Below are 25,191 nucleotides of genomic sequence, written 5' to 3'. Positions count from 1 at the left end.
ATTTTAGGCTAAGCTGGGCTGGCTTGGAGGGCGGTTCCAGAGCCTCACAGGCTGACTGCAAGTTTACAAGAGGAACTACCATTCTTCAGACAATGATTAATTGCTTCCCTTCCAGGTATTACTATTATTAGGGCTATTAATTATTTGCAGGCAATGTATCCATGATAAAATGGGTCAGCACACCGTGCTCCAACTGGAAGAACATCAGGACTTGCAACAGCTGACAAATCCCACCAGCACCCTGGGACTTCCCCCCCTTCCAACCACTGAGTGTAAGTGCTCAGATTTGTACTTCTAAGTCCCGTTTTAGGTAGTGAATAAACCCAAGGTCCTTTTTTAAAGTCAGTTTTATTTATACCTAGAGTTGGAAGTTGTAAAACACATCCTATGTCAGTGTCTGCCTTGAGTCTTTAGTGTTTAAAAGCTCCAAAGCAGGAGGAGATGGAGATGGCATAAAATAAAATATAAGTTGGGTGATTTGGACAAGACAGTCTGTTGGCTTCATTTTTATTTGGTTTTTTAGCTTAATCTCTATTCTAAAAATTAACATGTGAAGAGGGGGGATGTGGAAAGCAGAGAGAAGAACTGACCATAAACCAAATCAACTATGGTAGGTACATGAAGGAACTTCTCCCAGGTGAGAAGTGCCAAACCACCCACATGATTTAACAGTCACACGAATTTTCGAGTCTTTCATGGTATCATTTACATCTCATGACTTTTTTTCTCCTCCTCCACTGATCAAGCAAATGAGTATTTTTTCAGATCTTCACAATGCTAATAATTGTTCATTATATTTTCCTGTATTGTCCTGGGCTTGGAGCAGGAGCTGAGATGGAGCAGGATCTTTGTGAGCTGCTTTTGAAAATACAAATTGAGTAGACTCCTTGTGTGTATTTACATATTAAGACCCTCCCAAACTGCTAAGTGAGACTTACTGCACCAAAGCTAAGATGGAGAGGTGAAACTTGAGTAAATAATATCCAGTTAGAAAGAAAAATACATTTAAGGATTTTGAAAGGAAAAAGAGAAAAAAGTAGAGGCAGGCAGTGAAAGAATCAGTATTTTTCTTCTGAGAGAAAATAAAGTTGCCCATTAACCTTTGATGGTTGTTACCTGTAAATTCCAGCAAGATGAATTTGTGGATGAATTAGTCAAAACACAAGCTCATCTCTGCTGTCCTACATTTCCACCATGGCTCCCTGTGTATACATTCTAGAGGCTGAACTGTGCTCTGTTTGCAGCTCTTCCCAATGGGCAAATAAACTGCTTGTAATCAAGGTCAGCACCACGTTGGTCCTTAGGTGCTGTATTTAATTTTACTTGATGCTTTTAGTCTCCAGTCAGGTAATAACTCCCCTCTGAAGGTGCACGAGGGACATGAGCATTTCTAGCACATCCCTGTAAGTCAGCAGCTCTTCAGGAGGCTTTAAAAAACTGCTGCCTAGGTCAAATATTGCATTTCTGGATTACAGGGATGCCTCGGGGCAGGAAGAAGGAGAAGGGACTTCTGAGGCTGCATGGAAAGCCCAGACAGCAAACAGATTATTTTGTTCTTTGAGGGATGTGACTGTGAGACAGGGCTTATCAACAGAATTCCCAGTCCTCATGTGAAATATCTTGATAAGTCTTGAAGTACAATCTTGCCATAAGCAGCTTTTCCTCTGGCAGCAAAAGTGAGCAGCAGTGATTGAGCAGTTCCATTGCCACACTAATCCCTTCCTTCTCCTGAGCTCCACCTGGGTACTGTGACAGGGTTGGCTGCACAAGCTTCTCATCACTGACTCCAAAGATCACTGCTGCACTAATACACTTGCAATACTCTAAAAGGGGTAATTTGTCTCCTCTTTGTTTTTTTTTTTGTTTCTTTTTTGTTTGTTTGTTTGTTTGTTTGTTTGTGGGGTTTTTTTGGTTTTTTTTTTGGTTTTGGGGTTTTTTTGGTGGGTTTTTTTGGGGTTTTTTTTTGGTTTTTTTTGAATGCCTAGGGGGTTTTGTTTCACTTTGTAAAAAAGGACAAAGAAGGGCATTATATTTATCTTGGTTAAAAACCAGGACATCTTGAGATAAATGTCCATATAGGCTGATGTTTTTACCCAATATTATGCTGGCACTTAAAAAATTCATAGAAAGTTTGGGTTGGAAGGGACCTTAAACACCATCCAATTCCACTCCCACCCCCAGCCATGGGCAGGGACACCTTCCACTAGCCCAGGTTGCTCCAAGCCCCATCCAACCTGGCCTTGGACACTTCCAGGGACGGGGCAGCCACAGCTTCTCTGGGCAACCTGGGCCAGGGCCTCACCACTCTCACAGCCAAGAATTCCTTCCCAATATCCCATCTGTCCTTGCCCTCTGGCATTTTAAAGCCATTCCCCCTTGTCCTGCCACCCCATGTTCTTGTTCAAAGTCCCTCTCCAGCTCTCCTGGAGCCCCTTTAGGCACTGGAAGAGCCTTCTCTTCTCCAGGCTGGACAATCCCAGCTCTCCCAGCCTGTTTTCACAGGAGAGGTGCTCCAGCCCTATGAGCAACTTAGTGGACCACCACCCCCACCCCACTCTAGTTTGCAGGCTATTATTATACTATGAACCAAAGCTGGGATAAAATTCACTGGGAAACAACCCAACCAAACACCTTACACTTCTGAGACCAAACAAACGTCCTGCCGCCACACGGGAGGAGTCAGGAGGATCGGAAGGAGTAACATCGTGACAGCCCAGAGATCTGGGGATGATGACAACCCTCCAAACCCAAGGTTAAGCCCTGGATGAGCATTTCCCACTCACCCATCAGAGCCAGGCCGGGAGGGGGTGCTGTCCGAGGAGATGGAAGACACGGATGCCACGGAGAGGGGTCTGGAAGACGACGGCATCGTGAAGGACCTCACCATGGAGCGCGGCCGACTGCCCCGCCTGTCCTCCAGGCTGGAGAGCTGCGGGAAGGAAACACGACATCTTACCTCTTAAACCATGATATCACCGACATCTGGCTACCAAAAGGAATGTGGGAAGGTCCCATGGCTTTCCTTCCACGTAGAGTTTTTGTTATTTAATATATATTAAATATTGTTATATTTATACCTCGTGTTTAACAACTAAGAAAGAGATTGTAAAGGAAATTTATTTAAAGGACTAGGAAGAAATATTTAGGTCCTCATGGGCACATGTGGAATTTTAAGCATATTCCATGAATTCAAGAGTACTCTCAGGCACATGGTGTGACTCCTGGGGACGGGCTTGTGCAAGGCCAGGAGTTGGACTCGATGATCCTCGTGGGTCCCTTCCAACTCAGCATATTCACAATTCCTTTATTTCAATGCTATTTAAATGCTTTTTTACATCTGGTCTTTAAAAAGGAGCTTTCTACAAATATTTTTTTAATCCATCTCTGCAATCAAAGAGACTGCCCTGTCAACATATTTAAGCGAAATGGAGTTTAAAAAAAACCCCAAAACCACAAAGTAAAAACACACTAAGAGAAACTTGATGTCAAAAATGTCAGGAGAGCCAATTTACAGAGTGACATCCAGTTTTAGAAGAAAATACCTTAAAGTTTAGGTTTTGTTTCAGACAATTTCAGAGTTCTGAATATTTATCCAAGCTTTGTTAGTCATTAATAACTGATATATGCATAAAATAATTGAACTCTTTCAGTCAACAAATAAGAATCTCATGCTGTTTAATTACAGGTATATTTTCCACCCTGTCAACTACTGGTAAATTGGCTTTGTACAAGGAAGACAGAAGCGATAAAACTCCATCAATGCTGACAATTCTTCCTGTGGGTTGAGTGAAATTAGAGATAACACCACCTGTGTATGACTTTCCAGTCATCTCCCTCATGATGTAAATGGATATTATATTATTGAAGTGACTGACATGCAACTATCACTAATGTTGATTATTCCTGTTCTCCTAGGGAATAAATTACTATTTGAACATTTTCATAAATATTTTAGACAGGATTTGAAGGACCACGAACGGAGCACCAGTTGCAAGGATACCATGAAGGCTGGCATGTTCCCTGTAAGATCTCAATGTTCCCACTAAAAAAATTGTCATTGCTATGGACAGAATCAGAAAATCACAGAATCATTTAGGTTGGAAAAGATCTCCAAGATCATTGAGTCCAATCTGTGCCAAATCCCCACCTTGTCACCCAGCCCAGAGCACTGAGTGCCACATCCAGTTGTTCCTTGGACACCTCCAGGGATGGGGACTCCACCACCTCCCTGGGTAGCCCCTTCCAATGCCTGAACACCCTTTCCAAGGAGAAATTCCTCCTGATGTCCAACCTGACCCTCCCCTGGCACAGCTTGAGGCCGTTTCCTCTCATCCTGTCCCTTTTTCCCTGGGAGCAGAGCCTGAGCCCCCCCTGGCTCCCCCCTCCAGTCAGGGAGTTGCAGAGAGTGAGAAGGTCCCCCCTGAGCCTCCTTTTCCTCAGGCAAAAGTGATCATCCAATACCACCCAATCCATGTGGCTTTTGACTGATTATCAATTCTATTCTCAATTACAAAGCTATTTGCTGGCTTTTGGCCTTCCTCCACCTTGGGTAATGCTCAAAAGCAGAACAAACCCCCAATGGAAACACCACCAAATTCTGGTTGTACCTTGAAGATGAAGCAGCAACTGAAAACAGTTTGTTAAAGTGAGAAAAGCATGAATTTGAGTCCTTCTAAAGCTCATTAAGTAGGAGTTATTGTTTAATGCCTGCCCACATTTAGGGTGATGCCAGAGGACATATTGACTGCAGAGCCCTTCCATCCCTAAGGGAATCACATCTATGGAAAGGTGACATTCAGCTCTAGAAGAATCATGTTAAGTGGCAATTTTTTAATGTATTTTTGTAACCCAAATCCTTCAAAATTGAAGAATTGCCCTGACTTTTAAGGAACAGAGTCAGGCAATTCAGAAATTGTTCCCGTGCTCAGAAATGGAAGCCCCAAAGCTTTTTCTACATCTCTTATCACCTCTCAGTATTTCATAATTTGATGACCACTGAGAACCACCAGGCAATGCTTTATTGACATGGCTTTTTTAACCAGTGAGAGTCATGGCACAGGAATACACAACTGGCTGTCATTTAAAGGAATTCCACATATTAAGGGAGGATGAAGCCAGGAGGTACTCACCACAGCACGGACCCCGTACTGCTTCTCCACCTTGTCCTTCAGCTGCCTGAAACAAGCCTCCATCCTCTCATGGAATGGCCTCAGGGCCTCTGTCACCTTCTCCCCGTGGATCCGGATGCCTTCTGCCAGGAACGGGATCTGGAAAGCAGAGTTTGGCTGCTTCACCCTGCCCAGTCCCTCCCAAGGGAAGAGTTAGGGCAGGACTCCCACATGGGAGTAAAAGATCTCATGGAATAATAATTGAAGTAGTAATAATTGCAATAATAATAGCAATAACAACAGTAAAAACTGTAAAAAAAAAAAATTATAATAATGACAAGTATAAAGATAAAAATTATATTAAAAATAAAAATAATATTAAAATGACAATAAGAAGGATTATATTATCATCATAGTAATCGTCATCGTTCATTGTATGAGACACAACACGATAAAAAAGATCCAAAAATCTGTTATTCATGATTTCCCATCTTCTCTGTTAATCAAATCCTACACCCCTAGTTCTCCCCAGAAATCCCATGTTGGAGGCCCAGCTGGATTTACCAGACAGCACAAACCCTCCTATGATGTCCTATTCCCCACCTCCTATACATTCTACACTATAAAATGGCAAATTGAGGAATGATGAGTGTCACACCGGGTCAATAAAATCAAATCTTTTCCCCGTTTCATGAGAATAAAACCTTAAAGAGGAAAATAGTTGTAAGTTTTCTTTAATAAAATCTACTTCTAAACCTGCAGATGAGCTACATCCTTGGCCAGATCTAATTGCAGAGCAATACTGATTAATAAAACATACAATTTTCTATCTATATAGTTCTCCTTAGAAAAATTATTTTATTTTCTATGGGAAAAAAACAGAAGTGGAAAAAAATTACATTAATTTCTTCTGTAACTGAAAATAATAATTTATCTTCAAGGCTTCTGTCACAAAATATCCACGCCAGCCCAGGATTATATAATTAGTTCAAAGTGTGGAGGTGTAGCTGACCTTTGGAAATGTTTTAAGAGAGATATTTTCATTCCCACAGCTATGCAGACACACCAATAGAGTTTTCTACCTCCAGCTCAGGAAAAATATTTCCTCTTCCAGGTCCATTCCAGCCCACACAGTGCCCTGATTCTAACTTAGATATTCTCTGCAGCAATCAAGCTAAGAGGCTTCTCCTTAATAATTCATAATTAAATCATAATACTGATTAAACCCAGATTTTTCTAATAAGACTGAGCAGCAATCAGAGGGAACAGCTTTATTAGTAAGGAGAATAATAAATACACAGATGAATTACAGACGAACAAACTCAAGGAATCTTATCAAGATGATTCTCTGGGATTTGGCACTATTTAAATGGACTACAAAGAGAAGGAAGAATAATGACTTTTTTTTAACACAGTCACTTTACTTACAGCCACATGGATTTGAACTCGATAAAAAATAAACATTAATTTCAGAAAGTTCCCTTGCTCTGCGTAAGTAAATGAATTTCTAAATCTTCATAATTATCAGGCCACACTGTGACCCTCCTGTGTTGGAGTGGTGAGTGGTCACCTGGCTCATTCATTTCAAAGAACCTGTTGACCTTTTAAACGGAATCTTTTTTAAAAAAATGGAATTACTGAGGTGAAGCACAGGTGGGGTCTGAAGTTTCAACTCTGGGATCATTTTTATGAGGAGAAAATGCTCTAAGGAGCCTGTCCCAGGGGTGAGCCACCTCCAATTTGGAAAATCAAGCAACATGAACTAAATGACAATATTTGTAGGAGGATAAAACATGTAGAAGAAGGAGAAAGGAGAAGGGAGAAGAAGAAGAATGGAGAAAAGAGGAGAAGGAGACAAAGGAGAAGACAAAGATGATGAAGGAGATGAAGCCAAAGAAGAAGAAAAAGATGATGAAGATGAAGAAAAAGCAGCAGCAGCAGAACAAGAACAAGAAGAAGCCAAAGAAGCCAAAGAAGAAAAAGAAGAAAAAGAAAAGCTCTTCCTTAACAGAACCTGAAATTTAATAAACTTTCCATGGCTTTGCTACAGAACAACTGTGAGCCTGCTGAGTTGGGATATTTGGTCTCCCTGTCCAAGACCACTCAATCCTTGAAACAATTATCAAGTGCAGGAAGAACCTTCTGACTGTTTTACCATTTCTGCTTCACCACCTTCTACCTACTTCAAAATTCTTCCAACATCTTCCAACAAGCCTTTCCAGGCATTAACACAGGGAAATGTGGAGATGAGCGACATGGAATTTTAAACCAATATGAATCTTCAATAGAGACAGAGAGATAATTTTGCCACATTCATGATATTGCCAATTTTCTTCACTTTGGAGAAAGGGCTGGGCTTGCTAAAGGCTCTATTTGAAAAGACCATCCAGGGTGTCCCTCACCTTTGGAGAGGTGAATGCAAAAGTGGTGGAAGCAGCAGAGCTAGAAATGAATGAGGTGAATGAGAGAGGAAACCTGCTCAAGAAAGCACTTACTTATTTCATAACTCTCCTGTTTCCTGATGTTAAAATTTTATCAAGCTCCACTGCAACTTCAAATTATTCCCCGATTTTTTTTTTCCTTTTTAAAAAATCTTGATCTGCTTGGCTGAAAAGAATGAAAACTCTACATTGATTTGAATTATTAATCTTAAAAGACAATCTTTCATAATATGAAATATCATAAAATACGATCATTAATACATTTTTTGTATGCAGCAGTTCTTTCAGCTCTGCAGAAGCAGCACAAGATTTTTATGTGCCATGGTATTTTTATGTTTTGCTGTGCTGTAAATACATTAGCTAAATGTCATCAATCATTCATTTCACTACCTTAATTTCAATCAATCATTTCATTATCCTCATGTTAAAATAAAAGATCAGCTTGATGTGGTGCAGTTGCATGGGAACAGTTTTTCCTAAGTTGGAAAAGAACCAAGGTGGATGAAAATGGTATTTTTCTAATGGTATTTATCTGGATTAATAATAGACAGAACCAAAATGTGCATTAAAAGTTCACAGGACTTATAAGAGGATAATATCCTGAAGAGCATGAATTCCACAGTTTGATGGAGAAAGAGGTAAGGGCATAGTAAAAAATTAAATTTAAGTGGTCAGCTGATAATGGGATTGTCAGGCTCCTACTATTTCATATCTCCAGATTGATTTATACAGCACTGAGAAAATCTCTGTGTGATTACAAACTCCAAGCCCCACATTAGTGAAAAATGAAAACTCATTTTTGCTTTCAATCACTGTCAGCCCGTGATGAATTCAGCCCCTGCCTCCCTTCCAAAGCTTCCACACACCTCCCTCTCCCAACAACAGCCAACACCTGGGAGTCAAATCCAACCCTGTGTGCTGAAAACTGAAATACTGTTAGAGGAAGTTTAAATCTGAGGATACCCCAAATGTATATCAAACATTTACAAGCATGGAAAGGGCTTTTAGTGACAAGAATTTTCAGATATAAAAATGATTTTTGATTCCTTCTCTCTATTTTTCTGGTTCCTATTGTTTTGCAACTACAAAACTGATGGGAAACCATGTATTTAAAAGCACTGGATAATTCAAATTCAATGTGATTAGCTGCCATATATATTTCCAAATTGCAATATTATTTTAATACACAAATGCCACCAAAGTGCATCTTTGCTGAGGAAAAGTGTGTTTGTAAATTCATTTGAAGTATCACTCTCAGAGAGCTGACACCAAGTCAGTCTTTTGGGACCAAATTATTTTTCTCTAGAAAACTTAAAGCCTATAAAAATCTAACCTTCTGTAAAAGCTCATAAGAAAATAAATTAATAAATGCATATTTTTTTTTTTCAGACCAAAAGAGTTTTTATTCACTGATAGTTTTATGGCCTTCAGAGGATATTTTGTTTTTGAATTCTGTAGCTTTGGTTCTATCACCTCTAAGATTGAAACCTACAGGAATGTAAATTATTCCCTTTGTTATAAAGACCAAATTGAATATAAAAAGACAATGATTCACTTTCTTCTTCTGTGGGAAAAAACATTTCCAACCATATTGGTATTTTTTCACTTATCATAAAATTACCCTGAGACCACTGGAAAATGTCCAGTATATGACTATGGAACAAAACTGGATTGTCTCTTGTTTGCCCTGAAAAATGTTTTTTCATTTGATACAGATGGAGATTTTCACTGTATTATGGTTCTTAAAAAAAAAGGAATTTAAGAGAAAGAGGCTGATCATGTTTGTTCCTTGCAGGTTTATCAAATGAGAAATGATGGCATATTTGAAAAGATGCACTTTAGCTCAAGTTCCAAGGTGGATTTAAATGGTAAAGAAGTGTATCCAGGGTGAGGAGTTTAAGGTCTGGATTTTCTCAAAGTGACACTAAGCTGCCTTTCCACAGCAGTTGGCCCTGACCAACCTGACTTCAGATTTTTTACCTGCCAAGCGATGAGATCCTTCAGCTTCTCAATCTTGTCATGATCTTCTGGATGCTCATGTATGTATTTTTCAGTAAAGAAAGCCTATTAAATGGAGAGAAAGGGGCAGTAATTTCAGAAAATGGATCAACATCTGCTGCCAGAAGAATGCAAAACAGCAAAGATAAATGAATGGACCCAAAAGTTCTGCAAAATAGCAGTAACAGCTCCAAAGTGAAAATTAGGGAATCACAGAATCCCCTAATGGTTTGGATTTGAAGGGACCTTAAAGTGCATCCCATTCCACCCCCTGCCATGGGCAGGGACTCCTTCCACTAGTCCAGGTTGCTCCAAGCCCCGGCCAACCTGGCCTTGGACACTTCCAGGGATGGGGCAGCCCCAGCTTCTCTGGGCAACCTGTGCCAGGGCCTCACCACCCTCACAGGGAAGAATCCCATCTAACCCTGCTCTGTGGCAGTGGGAAGCCATTCCCCCTTTTCCTGTCACTCCAGACCCTTGTAAATAGCCTCTCTCCAACTTTCTTGCGCCTTCAGCTCCTGAAAGGCCACAATCAGGTCACCCCAAAGCTTCCCTTCTCCAGGCTGAACAATCCCGACTCTCTCAGCCTTTCCTCACAGCAGAGCTGCTCCAGCCCTCTCATCATCTTGGTGCCTCCTCTGGACTTTGTCCAACAGATCCATGCCCTTCTCGTGCTGGGGCCCAGCTGAGGCACTGCAGGACAGGGAATTCTGCCCTTACCTTCTCATAGTTTGTGAAGCCTCCCATGACTGCAGGATCCACGATGCCGTTGAGCAGCATGGAGAGGGGGTTGATGGGTAGGTTTGGATCATTTAAGTGCTGCTGAACCATGTTATTGATCTTATCATTGGTCAACTGCATGGTCTCTATTGCGTTTTCCAGTGGGCTGATTTCAACCTAAAATCAATCCAAAAGGTTTTAACCCAGGAGCAGAGTTTTAAAATGGCTGTTCATTAAACCATCACAATTAGAAACAGTTCAGGAATTTCAGCATTTATGATTTTTGACCAGTAATTATCAGAAAGGACGATTTCAGGCATTGAGATATTTGGTATCTCTATACTGAGGTAACTGGTGTGATGATCAGTATCAGTGGAGAAAGTTAAATGCATTTTGCTGCTGCAGGATGGATTACAACCCAGCACAACATTCAGAAAGGCTCTGGTAGGAACCACGTGAGGTTTTTGGAGGATTAGGGAGAACATCAGCGATTAAGGGTCGGTGAGTTTTAGCAGCACAAAGAAGATCCAGCTTAACGTTAACAGCAAGAAAGAAATGATAACTCTATCGTGGATTTTCTGATGGAAAATGTAATCCTAAGCAGCTCAAAAATCAAGGAGATATTTTTGCAGTGATTATTTTGGTGTATTTCCAAGGACATCAAGTTTAATATGTTGAAGAGATGACATCTAAGCAATCTGCTGGGCTTATTCCCATGAGGTCATTTTCTTCATCAGAATGTCGAGAACTGAAGGGAGACATTTCCTTTCTCCCACAGCCTGGACTTCAATGAAGAGAACTCCTCAGATGTCTTCATGGAGTGAATTAGCTCTTACACTGTCTAAAACTTGCTTATTTTAATTGACTGATCTGCAGCTATTTTTTTTTTATGCCCAGAAACTGTGTCTTTCAGAACGACAGTTGTTCATGTTGAAAAAAAAAAACAGAATTAAAATATTTTAAGTATTAGTGAACGGGCTAAAAATTACTAATTTGCAGTGACCCAGAGTGTAGACAGTCCTCACTGGAAGACACAGCCTGCTTATATTAAAAAGGTGATGTGGTAGGAAGAGAAAAGGAAGGTTAATTGAGGCCTGTGAGGAAAATGCAAGTGTATATTTGATTACACCCTCATTTACATAAATGCTACATAAACAAAGCAGCGCTTCTACCTGGCTATCAGTTGCTTACTCTGTTTCTGAGAACCACTTATAATCAAATCTCTTTAGTTGTTACTCTTACACCTGCCAGCTGATTACATCAAGGATGTTTTAATTAGCATTTTTAGCAGCCTGCCTGGTGAATTATTCTGGAAGGCGGGGAAGGAGCCCGATGTTTCTGCTGGGAACAGGGAGCAGTCCAGGCTTGGACAGAGCTGAATGTGCCACGGGGGAAGTTGGGACTGTGAGAGTAAAGCCATATTCCACATCTGAAGATGTGTCAGATCAAGAACTGTTGTGCACATTACAGGCTAAATTTAGGATTCTGTCATTTGTATTAATGGGTTTGTAATTATGCAATAATGTGTTGATGAACCATTGCTTTTAAAGCTCTTGAGCATCTACAGAAATTAGCACTCATTGAGCTGACAGAGCTTCTCTGACTCTTCTGCAGCAGTAATCATGGCTTTCTTTCTCTCTCATTCTCCTTTCTTTCACTACTCCTATAACCCTCCCTCTACTTTTTTAAAAGCAGATGGAGAATTGCACTTCCCACTACTATAAACTGGGCTTTGGCACTTACTGAAAGCTATTTATTACATGAGTAAATTATGAGCCTTCTTCTAGTAGTTTGCTCACTCTGGGCCAGGAATTACATACTCTCCTGATACATTTGCACCACTACAAAATTACAAGATAAAAACAAAACAGAGATTAGAATTTGTGCTTTTTAAAACCAAGTGTGAGTCCAAATCCAGTTTTCTAATTCACTGGCTGGCCTCAGCAAATTTTTTTCCCCTAAAACTACTTGTGTCCAGCTAAACCAAATCAGATACAGAATAATGAATGTGGGCCACAGATTTCTGGCAGATAATGAACAGACTGAAAAGGTTTAGGTAAAAGTACTCAGAAGGAATTTTAAAAGCCAATAGATTTAAGGCAATTCTGCATGTTCCTATGGGTTATGTAACGTAATACACTGCATTTATTAAATTACTCAGTTCTCCCAGCACTGATTTGATGTGATCTCACCTCTTCCTTTAAAGATATCCCAGTTCCATCAATAAAATATGAAACGTGAAAAGCTGCTTGAATATCTTGGTGCTTAGTAAAAGATCAATAATATCTGTATCCATAATCACAATTTAGCATTACAGGGATGCAACCTCATGATCCCACTCCCAGCCTTTTAGCTGACAGGGATCTTGCAGAAAGTCAATACCCATTTTGTAGTAACTAAGCCAGAGGAGGTCAAAAGTTATCTATAGCTGTCTTCCCACTTAGTATGAAGTTCCACTCTGGTATCATTTTTCAGCTGTACAACTAATATAATCCTGACTCACCAAATCTCCCAGGATTTCTGCCCATTTGGATGCCAAGCAGAGAGTTAGGGGTGTGTGGACACAAACTGCCTGCCAGGCTCTGCTCTGGGCTCGTCAGGAAAAGAGATTTTCACCACGTTTGCCAGCCTTTCCAAGCAACACTTTTTGCATTCAAGAGGTTAAATACAATCTCCTCCATCAGGATTATATTGAAACTACAAAATTCATTAAAAATTCAATGTGTTTTATTCAGCTGCCTATTACTGTCACACATCACATTCATATTCTGTTACTATAGATACCATAGTAATTTTCTGCATTACTTCTGTTCATCCAAATACAACTGTCCAACATAACCTCAATGGAGCAATGAAAAAGGTTTTAATTAATCATATGCAAATTGTTCTTTTCCTTTAAAAATAAGCCTCACAAGAGAGATTTAAAAACCGCAGTAACAATGTTTTTATTGCTCCTTAAAAATTACAGCTGTGTAAGAATAATTTAATCTTAAAGGCGTTTAATGGATATGTCTTATCTAAACAGTCTAAATGGTTGAACAGAGAAATGAGTAATTTGGAGTTACTCTGTGAGGTTGCTGAGGGTATATTTAGCCAAATGTGGAGAAGAAACAAAAACAACCTTTAATCACAAATGGTGAGAAAAGCAGACACATACAATGCATTTGATTTATGGTACATTTTGGATAAATGACAATCAAAATACCCAAATCCTCTTTTATAAAATTCAGGCTTGATTCATTAGGATGGGGCAGGGTTCCCCTACACCACCTCGGGTTGCCTAAAATGAAGAGGGTTGTACTGGCCTGCTGGGAGCCACAAACACTTTATAAAAGTGCTCAAGAACTTAATCAGCCCTTGCCCTAAGGCCCAGGAGAGCTGGCTGCATTCCCTTCCCTCAGGAATGGCAAAGCATTCCTTGAGTCCCCCTCAGACAACAATCAGCAGGTTCCCCTTAGGGTGCCAGGTACAGTCCCATCGATTCCTCCTTGTCCACAGAACTCAAGCACAGTCACACAGACACAGAAATGCTCCCTGGCTCTACAAAAACCCCATTTTTTTAGGCAATCTCAATACAGCTGAATTGATCTTACCATGAAAACCGATTTGACTTCAAACCACCTCAGAATCCCCGGTAATTTATAGGCTGTCACATAGATGGTTCTCTCAATCCACATGTTCTGCGAATGGAACAGAAGCCCCACGTTATCAGATGGACAGCTCTGAACTCAAGCAAAGCCATAAAACCTTCTCAACAGGAAAAGGAACCACAGCACGACAGATGTTACAAAGCCAGGGGGGAATTTCAAATGGTATCTGCTTGTGGGGAAGATGCAGCAGCACTGATTCATAACTGAGATGTGACTTAGCAGAGAACAACTGCTCTTATGAAAGGAGAAAGCTATGGGAAAGATCCACTGGTTTTACTGGACTGTTACTGTTCACAGACTCCCAGAATGGCCTGGGTGAGAAGGGACCTTAAAGCCCCATCCAGTCCCACCCCCAGCCATGGGCAGGGACATCTTCCACTATTCCAGGCTGCTCCAAGCCCTGTCAAACCTGGCCTTGGACAATTCCAGGGATCCAGGGGCAGCCCCAGCTTCTCTGCGTAACCTGTGCCAGGGCCTCACCACCCTCACAGGGAAGGAGTTTTACTGACCATTAAACATGTGCTTCAGTAAAAAAAGATAAAAAAAAAAAAAAAGAAAAAGGTATTAGTGAAAGAAGATTTTTACATCCCCGACTGGAATATTCGTGGCAAGGGAAGTTTTGGCAAGACACATCTATTGTTTCAGGTGTAGCAATTTAAAATCCTTTCTCAAAACAGCAGTAAATACAGCTTTGCCCATTTTTTTCCTATTGGTATAAAACAGAACATGACAAATAGGTTTAATTGAAATTCTAGGAAAAATAATCACTTTAAACCCAGAATTTATTTTTCAAACACCAAAAGATAGTGAATGGTTCAGATGCTCAAAATAGAGGAGAATAAACAATCCAACCCAAAGTTTAGTCTATGTTCTTTAATATTTTTTACCGCAAATTCGTTGTCTGGGTTTTTCTCTCCTTTTCGAACGGGACGTGAATACTCAAAACGTTGGACTTCATTCACCCTGTAGAAACTGAAAGAAAGGAAAAGAATCATGGAATCACAGAATGGTTTGGGTTGGGAGGGACCTTAAAGACCATCTAGTTCCAACTCCCAAAAGCACAATGAAAATCAAACACTGTTTAGGAATTGCTACTAAACTCTAGTATTAGAACAAGTTTATGCATAGATATAAAATGCTTATGGGATCACTGTTTTCCAATGGGTTGGTTGGAATCTCTACCAGTATTAAGAACTATCATGAAATGTCCTCACCATTACCACCTTCCTTGGCTTTGTACAGATTCATTATACAATAAGAACCAGTTTGTTATAAAGGAGACTGATAAAATCACAAAACCACCCCAAACTCACCTCATGATTTGCTCTGACACTGGCCTGTGAAATTTAGATGGTAAATCCAGTTTTGGCTTTACAGTAAAGCACTGAATATCTGAATTTGGGAGTTAAGAAGTAAAAAGTGAATTTAAGTCACACAGAACAAGCAGCTCAACAGGAACACAAAAAAAAAAGGACAGAACAACAAAATTCATGTATTACACAATCACAGACTATGCTGAGTTGGAAGGGACCCACAAGGATCATTGAGTCCAACCCTTAGCTCTGCATAGGATCATTCCCAGGGGTGACACCATGTCCCTGAGAGCATCATCCAAATGCTCTTTGAGCTCTGGCAGTCTTGGTGCTGTGCCCACTGCCCTGGGGAGCCTGGTCAGTGCCCAACCACCCTCTGGGGGAAGAACCTTTTTCTGAGATCCAACCTAACCCTGCCCTGACACAGCTCCAGGCCATTCCCTGGGTCCTGTCCCTGGTCCCCACAGAGCAGAGACCAGTGCCTGCCCCTCCTAAGTTGTAACTGCAATGAGGTCTCCCCTCAGTCTCCTCTTCTCCAGCTGGACACACCAAGTGCCCTCAGTGTCCTCACACGGCTTAAATCAAGGCCCTTCACCATCTTCACTGCCTTCTTTTGAACACTCCCTAATGGCTCAACATCTTCCTTATACTGTGTCACCCCAAACTGCCCCAATATTCCAGGTGAGGCTGCCCCAGGGCAGAGCAGAGCAGGACAATCCCCTCCCTGGCCCGGCCAGCGATGCTGTCCCTGACGCCCCCAGGACAGGGTTGGCCCTCCTGGCTGCCAGGGCACTGCTGACTTGTGGACAACTGGCCACCCACCAGCACCCCCGGGTCACCCACAAGGGTGCTCCCTCAGTCCACAAATCCTTGCCCCGTGCTGCTGGACACACAGCTGTACCCAGGGTGCAGCCCAAGGATACACTGGCCAGAGGAGCTTTTGATGTCATCGCCCGGCGGTGACGTCGTCTTCATCTTCTCTGCGTTGGGGAACTGCGTCAAGAGCCTCGCCTCGAAGTCCTCCCGTCGCTCGTACTCCTTGCCCCGGTAAATGAACACTTTGTTCTGAAAACAAGTTGACACATTAAATCCTGCTAAAACCAGCAGCCTCAGGAAGGACCTGGGATCCCAGAAGCGCTGACTCCAGCGCTGTTAAGCGAGGAATTTCCCATTCCCCGCACTGTGGTATAATCAATAGTTTACAAATATTTTATGCCGGTTCAGTAAAGCACAAATGGGTTTTCTCGCCTCCAATTCAGTGCTGAGATCATTAAGCACACACTTACCTTTAGGTATATGTATAAACCACACTAAAATCAACTGAAACGTGATCTCAAGAAGCTATAAAATTGGTAGCCATTGAAAATATATTAAAACAAATTATTTCTACCAAATCTCAGACCTCCCTCTCTAAATCCTCTCCTCCACCTTCCTCAGCTAATGGTGGAATGCAGGCACATAAACTGAATCAGGCTTTTCATACATAAAAAAAATATTAAAAAGCACTGAGGTGAGCAAGCAAGAGTAGCAGAGAAAACTATAAACATAAAATTATGCCAATTTGAGGAGGAAGATTCAAAAATACTGACTCTTTTAGAAAGACTGATACAGAATTCATATTTATGTATTAGATTTTTGCCATTTTTTGGCCTTTGTTAAGTTGTCTGCACACAGCATAACTTTAAAATTAGGTGTTTTCTATTCATAGGTATTGGGGTTTTTTAACAATAAAGAAAATTAAGATACATTTACACAGTCCCTTTATACACTAATTTAATTCAATTCTAAAGAAAAACGCAAAAGATGATGCACACTTTTAACTGATCAAACATATTAAAGTAAGTTTGGATAAAATTTGCATCTGAATATGCTTAACCTCATTATTCATCTCAAAGTGAGCACTTGGTGAAAAAATTATACAGCACTTAATAAGAAAGGGTGTTATGACTCGGGGTAGAAACCTGGAATAGCTTCCATTTGCCCAGTTGGGTTTAATTCTGCAATGGTGCCTTTTGAAATGCTCAGCAGATGAAAGAATATTCTCAAATTGGGAAAAAATGGTAATAACAGATGCCTAAGAAGTTTCTATATAAGTGTAATTCATGTATATATACTTGTAATTCACAGGGAATATTGGAACAGAAGGAAAAGCTTGAATTTTGGATTTTCTCAATTAGCAAGGCACTTAATAGCTTGCTTTTCAGGGGCTTTATTGCTCATTTATTATAAGCTGACCAATCCACAAGGCTCTTATAAGTGTCTTCCTGAACTTACAAAGCCCCCATTCAGTCGTGAGGAGAAAAAGCAGTTTAATATTAATATATCAGACTAACACTGCTCTGCCTGGTCTCCTGCTGGCTGTTGATCACAGCAATTAAAGGGAAGGTTGTGCTTTGTGCTCCTGACAGAGCTCAGGATTAGATGGGATACTGGGAAGAAATTCTTCCCTGTGAGGGTGGTGAGGCCCTGGCACAGGTTGCCCAGAAAAGCTGAGTAAATAACTAACGGGTGATTCCCATTCACCAACTGCCAGAGGATCATGATACAGATGCAATTCAGAAGTGTTAAATCCTCCACTCTTATTAGCCACTAATTCAACCCATAAAAACGCTTATTTTTGTGGGGAAAAAATCTAAAATGCCACTAAAACTACATTCCTGGCATCAACCAAGTGACACATGTTTTAAATTGACACATGACACAGGCAAATCAATGATAAAAAATTGTAATTAAAGGTTTCACACACCTCTAATAGTCAACTTCATTTTAGTGACTATATTGGAAAGGACTCTGACATGAAAACAGGGTCACATACAAAAAACTTCTCTACTATACCCATATATATATATATATATATATATATATAAAACCTATCAGGCAAGAATGTCACCATTTCAGATGGTGCTGGCTACAACCCTGAGTGATGAACTGGGTGATGTATCTTAATTTCTAGTGATAACCTGAAGAAATAGAAAGTATTGGATATGTCTGAAGAAAAAAAAATCTCTACTAAAATTCAACTATTCCATATTAGAAACTGGAAAAGAAAAAACAGGGCTTGTTTTATACATCTAAAAACAACTGCCAGTGTCAGACAGTTTTCTCCACAACCAAGAGAAATTTCCAGAGCAAGAAACCTTGCTGACCTCTACGGAAAAAAAATGGACACTTACCCTTATGAATGTTGGGAATCCCTGGCCATAGTATCCAACAGCAAAATAGTCTGGTTTTGGTCTTATCACTTTCACAATGTTTTCATAGAACTGGGCTTGCTTTCTCTGCAAAGTAAACAGAAGGAATTTTAAATGGCCTGAACTTTAGGGAGATTCCTTACACTTAAGATCTGGATCTGTTTTATGTGTATCTCTAAACTAAAGATGTACATTTCCCCTGCCTCTTTTTCCTCACCACTTTATCAGATACATGGTGACATTTTAAAATACCAGACTCTGGAGCCATTACTTTTATACTGAGCTTGGTGAACCTGACTGTTCCATATCCGATATCTCCATTTCAATGAACCTCATCCTGGTGAACCCTATCATTCTATATCCAATATCTCCATATTGATGAACCTCTTTGCTCCATATCCAATGTTTCACTTGCAATAAAGGCCAAGAATTTGCAAGGCAATCCGAATTCCCAATTGTGACACCTCCAATGCCGAAACACCGGAACAATAAAGCCAAGTACACCAAAGCTCATCTCTGCAGTGCTGACTTGTCACTTTGGGGCTCTTACATCTCATTAAATTTTTCTACTACTTCTCTTCCATATTTACAACTCTTAATTTGCATATGGAAAGCAGGCAGTTGAGAACTGCAGGAAAATGTAAATTTTGGGATAAACACACGCGTGTCAGACGCCATCTGTTTGGGACACCGATACTTCTTCATCTCAAATGATGAAATAATAACAAACGAGCAGCTTCACAAGATCTGTTCATCAACTTATTTTTAGTCTATTATTTCTGTAAAGAGAATGACTCCTGATTTGGGGGGAGGTTTATTGCTGCTCCCACACAACAGATAACAGTAAATGGCAAGAAGACTACAAAGACCCAGATCTGCTGTGTATTTCTGAGCTCATCTGTAGCAAAACTATTTTGTCATTTGTCAATTGTCTTAGAGTCTGATATTTAATATTGCTTGAATAAAAGAGACAAGAGGGAGAACAGAAAGAACAAAAAACTTCTAAATTTTATTGTGGGGAGAAAAAAAAGAGCTATTCAGCAGCAGCAATAAGAAAAGCTGATGGGGTATGTGAGACCTGACTCACTCAGGAGCATGAATTTGATCTTTGTGATATGAGGAATGAATGCCCAAAGCACATCAGGACTAATTTTTGTGATATCTCTCTAAATTTCTCTTTACTGATAAATAAAGAGCAGATAAACTCAGTTGTTTGGTGTGAGGATTGGAAGTTCTGGGTTTCCCCTCTTCTAAGAGGGAGAAACTCCATATCCATACCTGGTTTAAACCATTGCCTGGAATTATGTCACTTAAACACTGATGTATTTACTACGCAAGAGAAATGGTGAAAAATACATAACTTGGTATTATGCCCCATCCCTGGAAGTGTCCAAGGCCAGGTTGGATAGGGATTGGAGCAACCTGGTCTAGTGGAAGGTGTCCCTGCCCATGGCAGGGGGCTGGAATGAGACGAGCTTTAAGGTCCCTTCCAACCCAAACCACTCTATCACTCTGTGATCACTGGCCATCAGCTACAATGAATAAAGTGTTAATTTCAACTTCTCCTCCAAAATGGATACAGTAGGATAATGAAAGAGTAGCTGCCTCTGCGACAAACTGTTCATGTTCCCATGTTCAAGCATAAAAGAGATGGAAAATTAAAACTGAGGGACTCGGAGAGTAGCTACCCCCTGGTGAATAATCATTTCTGACACATGACAATCATCTCTAGCTGAGGAACAATCTGTACCAAATTCCTTTTATACTAAAATGAATATTCTCTACTGAACAAATCCCTAGAACAACAGTGCAGGCCACAGAATAATGGAGTTTCTGGGGAGATGGGGATGGAGATACTTCTGGGGAGATGGCTCTGAGTCATCTGGGCTGCGTTTGGCTGGGGTAGAGTTAATTTTCTTCCCGGTAGGTGGTGTGGAGCTGTGGTTTGGATTTGTGCAGGGAACAGGGTGGATAACACAGGGATGTTTCTGTTATGGCTGAGCAGGGCTTGCACAGAGACAAGGCCTTTTCTTCTCCTCAGCCCACCAGGGAGAGGCTGGGGGTGCACAAGGGGTTGGGAAGGGACACAGCCAGGACAGCTGATCCCAACAGATCCCAGGGATATCCCAGAGCATGTGTTGTAATGCTGAGCACGTAGAGCTGTGGGAAGAGGAAGGAACAGGGGGATCTTCAGAGTGATGACGTTTGTCTTCCCAAGTCACCATCACGTGTGATAGACCCCTGCTTTCCCGGGGATGGAAGATGGTCTGCCCATGGGAAGTGGGGAATGAACTCACTGTTTTCCCTCTCTTCATCCAACCCATTTTTTTATTTATTTATTCTCACTTTAACTCTTCTGATTCTCTCCCCAGTCCCACCAGGAGCAAGTGAGTTGGGGCCGTGTGGGGTTGAGTTGCTGATTAGGCTTAAATCATGTCAACACCAGATGAATGCCCAGCTCAGACAGACTGGGATAGAGGAAGCAGATAAAGAATTCAAAGAATTTAAGGAAAATATACTCTAAGTGCAAAGGTAAAATGTATCAAAAACCTGAATGTTGAGCATTTTCAGAACCAAACTGGAATCATGTCCCAGCTCCCACGGAAATGGTTGGGACATTTAGGAAGGACAGTGACAGCTGCCATTTATCTCTTGGAAGAGAACAGGAGAAAAAAAAAATGGTGCAGGCATAATGAATGGGTAACATCAGGGCAAAAATAACTGACTCTAGACATGAATGCTTGGGGATTATTCATACCTAAAAAAAGAAATGTGAATATGGAAAGACACTTGAGAAAGAATGGGGATTTTTTCATGTTCCCATTTATATTTAAATTCCAAATTTCCTTTTATACCCCAAATAAATCAGCTTAACATTACTGAAATATTTTTCTTTCAGCTAAAAAAAATAAATTCAATCTTTTTCAGGCACTCCAGTGGTAGCCAGTTAATCAACATTGGTCCAACAAAGCTAAAACTGGCATCTATTTCTGTGTTTTACTGTCATAACTATAGGATTTTTGATATAATTTTACAAGCTTAAGAATTCAACTCTGAACAAATTATTGCAGTGTCTATGTCATTAAAAAAACCTACCAGTAGCTCACTGAGTTGTTCATAATCAAACATTTCATTTTCATACTGTTCTGCAAGTTCTTTACCCAAGGCAATGGCCTCTTCCCACATCTGTCAGGGAAAAAAAAATCATAAAACAACAACAAAGAAACTGAATTACATACCTTGGTTAAACAACAACATTAGAATAAACCAAATCTGAATAAAACACACAAAATGCATTGTGTCACATGCCTGAAAACACTGCACATCTGATGTGCCAAAGAGCTGTGGCAGAGCTAGACATGTCTGTGCTGAGAGAATCACAGAATCAGGGCATTGTTTAGGTTGGAAAAACCCTCAAAGAACCTTGAGTTCAACCATTCCCCAGCACTACCAAGGCCACCACTAAAACATGTCCCCAAGTGCCACATCCACAGGGCTTTTAAATTCCTCCAGGGATGAGGACCCCACCACTGCCCTGGGCAGCTGTGCCAGGCTTGGACAGCCCTTTTCATGAAGAAATTTTCTCAATACCCAGTCTGACCCTCTTCTGGCACAGCTTGAGGCTGTTTCCTCTCATCCTGTCCCTTGTTCCCTGGGAGCAGAGCCCAAACCCCCTGGGTTCCCCCCTCCTGTCAGGGAGTTGCAGAGACAGAAGGTCCCCCCTGAGCCTCCTTTTCTCCAGGCTGAGCCTCCCCAGCTCCCTCAGCTGCTCCTGGTGCTCCAGACCCTTCCCCAGCTCCGTTTCCTTCCCTGGCCATGCTCCAGCCCCTCAATGTCTCTCTGGTCTGAGGGGCACAGAACTGCCCCCAGCACTGGAGGTGCCCCAGCAGCGCCAGCACAGGGACAGTCCCTGCCCTGGGCCTGTGACACACCATGGCTGGCACTGGGGCCATTGGCCTCTTGCCCACTTGGGCACACCTGGGCTCATGTCCAGCCCCTGTCACCAGCACCCTCAGGGCCTTTTCTGCTGGGCAGCTTTGCAGTCCCTCTGCCCCAGCCTGGAGCACTGGGTGGGGTTGTGGTGACCCAACGGCACTTGACCTTTTTGAGCCTCCTACCACCAGCCTCAACCCATGGATGCAGCCTGTCCAGATCCCTGTGCAGAGCCTTCCTGCCCTCCAGAGATCAACACTCCACCCAACTTGGTGTCACGTGTGACCTGACTGAGGGCACACTCAATCCCCTCATTCAGATCCCACGGCCTTTCCCTCATCCATGAGGTGGGTCCCATTCTCACAGAAGATTGGGTTGGTCAGGCAGGACCTGCCTTTCCTAACCCCAGGCTGGGTGGACCTGATCCCCTGGTTGTCCTGCATGTGCCATGTAACAGCACTCAAGGACATCTCCATGACCTTCCCTGGCAGAGGATGCAAATTTACTTGATGCAAATCAAGTCAAATGATCGAACTGCTTCAGAAACAAAATGATTCCTGCCAGCCCAACCAGAGACCCAGTAATGTGTAAACACAGCCTGTCCACAAAGAAACCCACAGGACTTTGGATAAATGTTGCTGATTGATTATACTTCATAATCACCTCTCTCTCCCTCTAATATCTATAATCTATATTAGACAGGACAGGCAATTTGCAGATATTGCTTTGAACAAATACTCATTATATTTCCAATGGTTCTTCTTCCTCTCGTTCTTCAACCATGAAATTCAGCAGCCATCTCAACTGACCCAAAGAAATTTAACAATACCCTTCAGCTCTTCAGAAGGCAACAATCTTAATGAGGAGCAGCAAGAATGGTTTTAAATGTGCATTTTTAATTTTTTTTTTTCCTGCTGTAAAGATAAAGAACCACTCAAACCCAAAAATATGCTTAAATTAGCACACCAGGCTATCTAAGATCATACTTGATGATCTGCCTCTGCTGATGAAATTTGGTTGGCATTGCTGACCTCACTTTATTTAAAAAATGAGATTCAGAATGAGTTATAAATCCATTTAGATTGTATTAGCTGTCATCTGAAATTTAAATCCTCTGTCCAAACCACCTAATTCTCCTCTCAGCACCAGGCCACATGTTCCTTGTCCTGGTGAAATACTGAGATGCAGCAGCAAAAAGCAGTTGGATGAAAGAGAGCTGAGGGAAAGGGCTGAACACACAATTCCCCATTGCTCCCCAAAACCAGCCGCCTTTGGGAACGAGGAGTTTGAGATGAACCACCACAAATTCCAAAGATGGTGGGAGGTGGATGTGGGGAGAGAGAAGAGGAATGATGCCCTGGGGAAACCTTCAGGCACACAACTGATTCCTGCATCCATCCCATACAGAACCCTCAATCCCATCCACTTTAAAGCACTGTGTAAATAGGAGATACTTTACACCCCAAAATCCAGAAGCCCCCCAAAACACACAAACGAAATCCCACCATTTAAAGCCCAAAATCAATGTCGGGTGAATTTTGCTATTTGATCTGCAAGTTGAAATTGCATTTCTTAGTATATCGGGAAAACTTGGAAAAAATAAGACTTTTAGGAAAATTCCTCGTTCTAGATGCTGAATTAAAAAATAAGAGTAAAACATTAAGAGTTTGTACGACTGTCAGTGATGGAGACTGTTGCCAGCACAGGCTGAGCAGTCAGGCAGGGCACAGCTACCTCTGATTGAGTGGCACAAACTCCTCACTGTGACTTGGAATATCCTTTTTCTCCTAGGAATTGGAAATTTGAATCCAAGTGTGGCTGAAACCTCAGTAAGTCTTCGTGTGTGACACACCAATGACACAAAAACAAGATGTGGCTCGGGTCCCACTGGTCTCCATCCCTGCTCCTCCCTGGAAACAAGGAGCCAATTTTCAAGGGGAGGGCAAAGGATGGACTGAGGGATTGTCCTGGCAAACTGAGGGAGAAGGGCTGGAATACAGCAGCCTGGAGAGGCAGGGAGCTGCACAAGGAAAAATAGTTACAGGAGATCGCAAGAAGAAAGGACAGAGACTTATGCTCTCGAAGAGAAAATATGGCTACAGACTACACTGAGTGAGGGAACAGGAGATTTTGAGTTCCACAAAAAAGGAATGGGCAGATGTTGGGGCAAACAGAGGCTGAGTGGTGACTTAATTTAAGACAAAAAAGCGGTGGATGCTCATGAGGAGCAGAACCCGGCACTGCGTTAACCTTTTGTGGTGTTCGACCCCTCCTCTTGATTTCTCTTATTTCTACAACAGGGTTCAGAATACTATTTATCCAGGGAAGAGGACTGGAATGAACATGAGCTCCCTCATGTTTGTGAAGTGCCTTGAAGGTGAAAAACTCATCAGAAGGACTAATTACAATCACGGTAATGAGGGATCACGTCTGCAGGAAATTACAAGGCAGACTGTGGGCTCTGCAACACAATCTTTGCAAATAGAAGGAGCTGAATGTTTTTATCCATGTTATGGGTCTAATCTAGCATGATGATACAGAACATATTTTTATTTCTAAACAAAAATTAACATGAATTTAATAGTAAAGGCGCAGTTGCAGAAAGAGGAGCACATTTTCACATACTGGGTTAACTTTGACTCAGACGAGTAATATTCCACCAAATTATAGAAACTGAACTAGTATTCAGTTGTTTGGTAAGTCAGCAAGTGAAACCTTTCAAAATCACTTAACCTTTCCTCATTTTGATTGCCATTTTGTTTGGAACTTCAGTCATCCATAACTTTTGCATATTTTCATTTCAAAGACAACGGTGTTACCATCATTTCCCTTGCCTT

General features: G+C 41.4%; 1 protein-coding gene across 2 annotated transcripts in view; it reads right to left on the bottom strand.

Moving 5' to 3' along the window:
- Positions 1-25,191, bottom strand: part of DOCK1 (dedicator of cytokinesis 1) — a 282,369-nt gene that overhangs the window by 20,963 nt on the left and 236,215 nt on the right. For both annotated transcript variants that reach the window (XM_032694686.1, XM_032694687.1), the window contains exons 39-48: positions 21,518-21,607; positions 18,404-18,508; positions 16,154-16,295; positions 15,231-15,309; positions 14,805-14,889; positions 13,861-13,947; positions 10,268-10,444; positions 9,530-9,613; positions 5,130-5,267; positions 2,784-2,929 (exon numbers count right to left, since the gene is read on the bottom strand). In XM_032694686.1, the coding sequence (XP_032550577.1) occupies positions 2,784-2,929; positions 5,130-5,267; positions 9,530-9,613; positions 10,268-10,444; positions 13,861-13,947; positions 14,805-14,889; positions 15,231-15,309; positions 16,154-16,295; positions 18,404-18,508; positions 21,518-21,607 (1,133 nt within the window). The remainder of the gene's footprint in view (positions 1-2,783; positions 2,930-5,129; positions 5,268-9,529; positions 9,614-10,267; positions 10,445-13,860; positions 13,948-14,804; positions 14,890-15,230; positions 15,310-16,153; positions 16,296-18,403; positions 18,509-21,517; positions 21,608-25,191) is intronic.

Source organism: Chiroxiphia lanceolata, chromosome 8, assembly GCF_009829145.1.
Source record: "Chiroxiphia lanceolata isolate bChiLan1 chromosome 8, bChiLan1.pri, whole genome shotgun sequence".
Classification (NCBI taxonomy): domain Eukaryota; kingdom Metazoa; phylum Chordata; class Aves; order Passeriformes; family Pipridae; genus Chiroxiphia; species Chiroxiphia lanceolata.
Note: the sequence above shows the minus strand (reverse complement) of the source record. Positions and strands in the feature narration are given on the sequence as shown.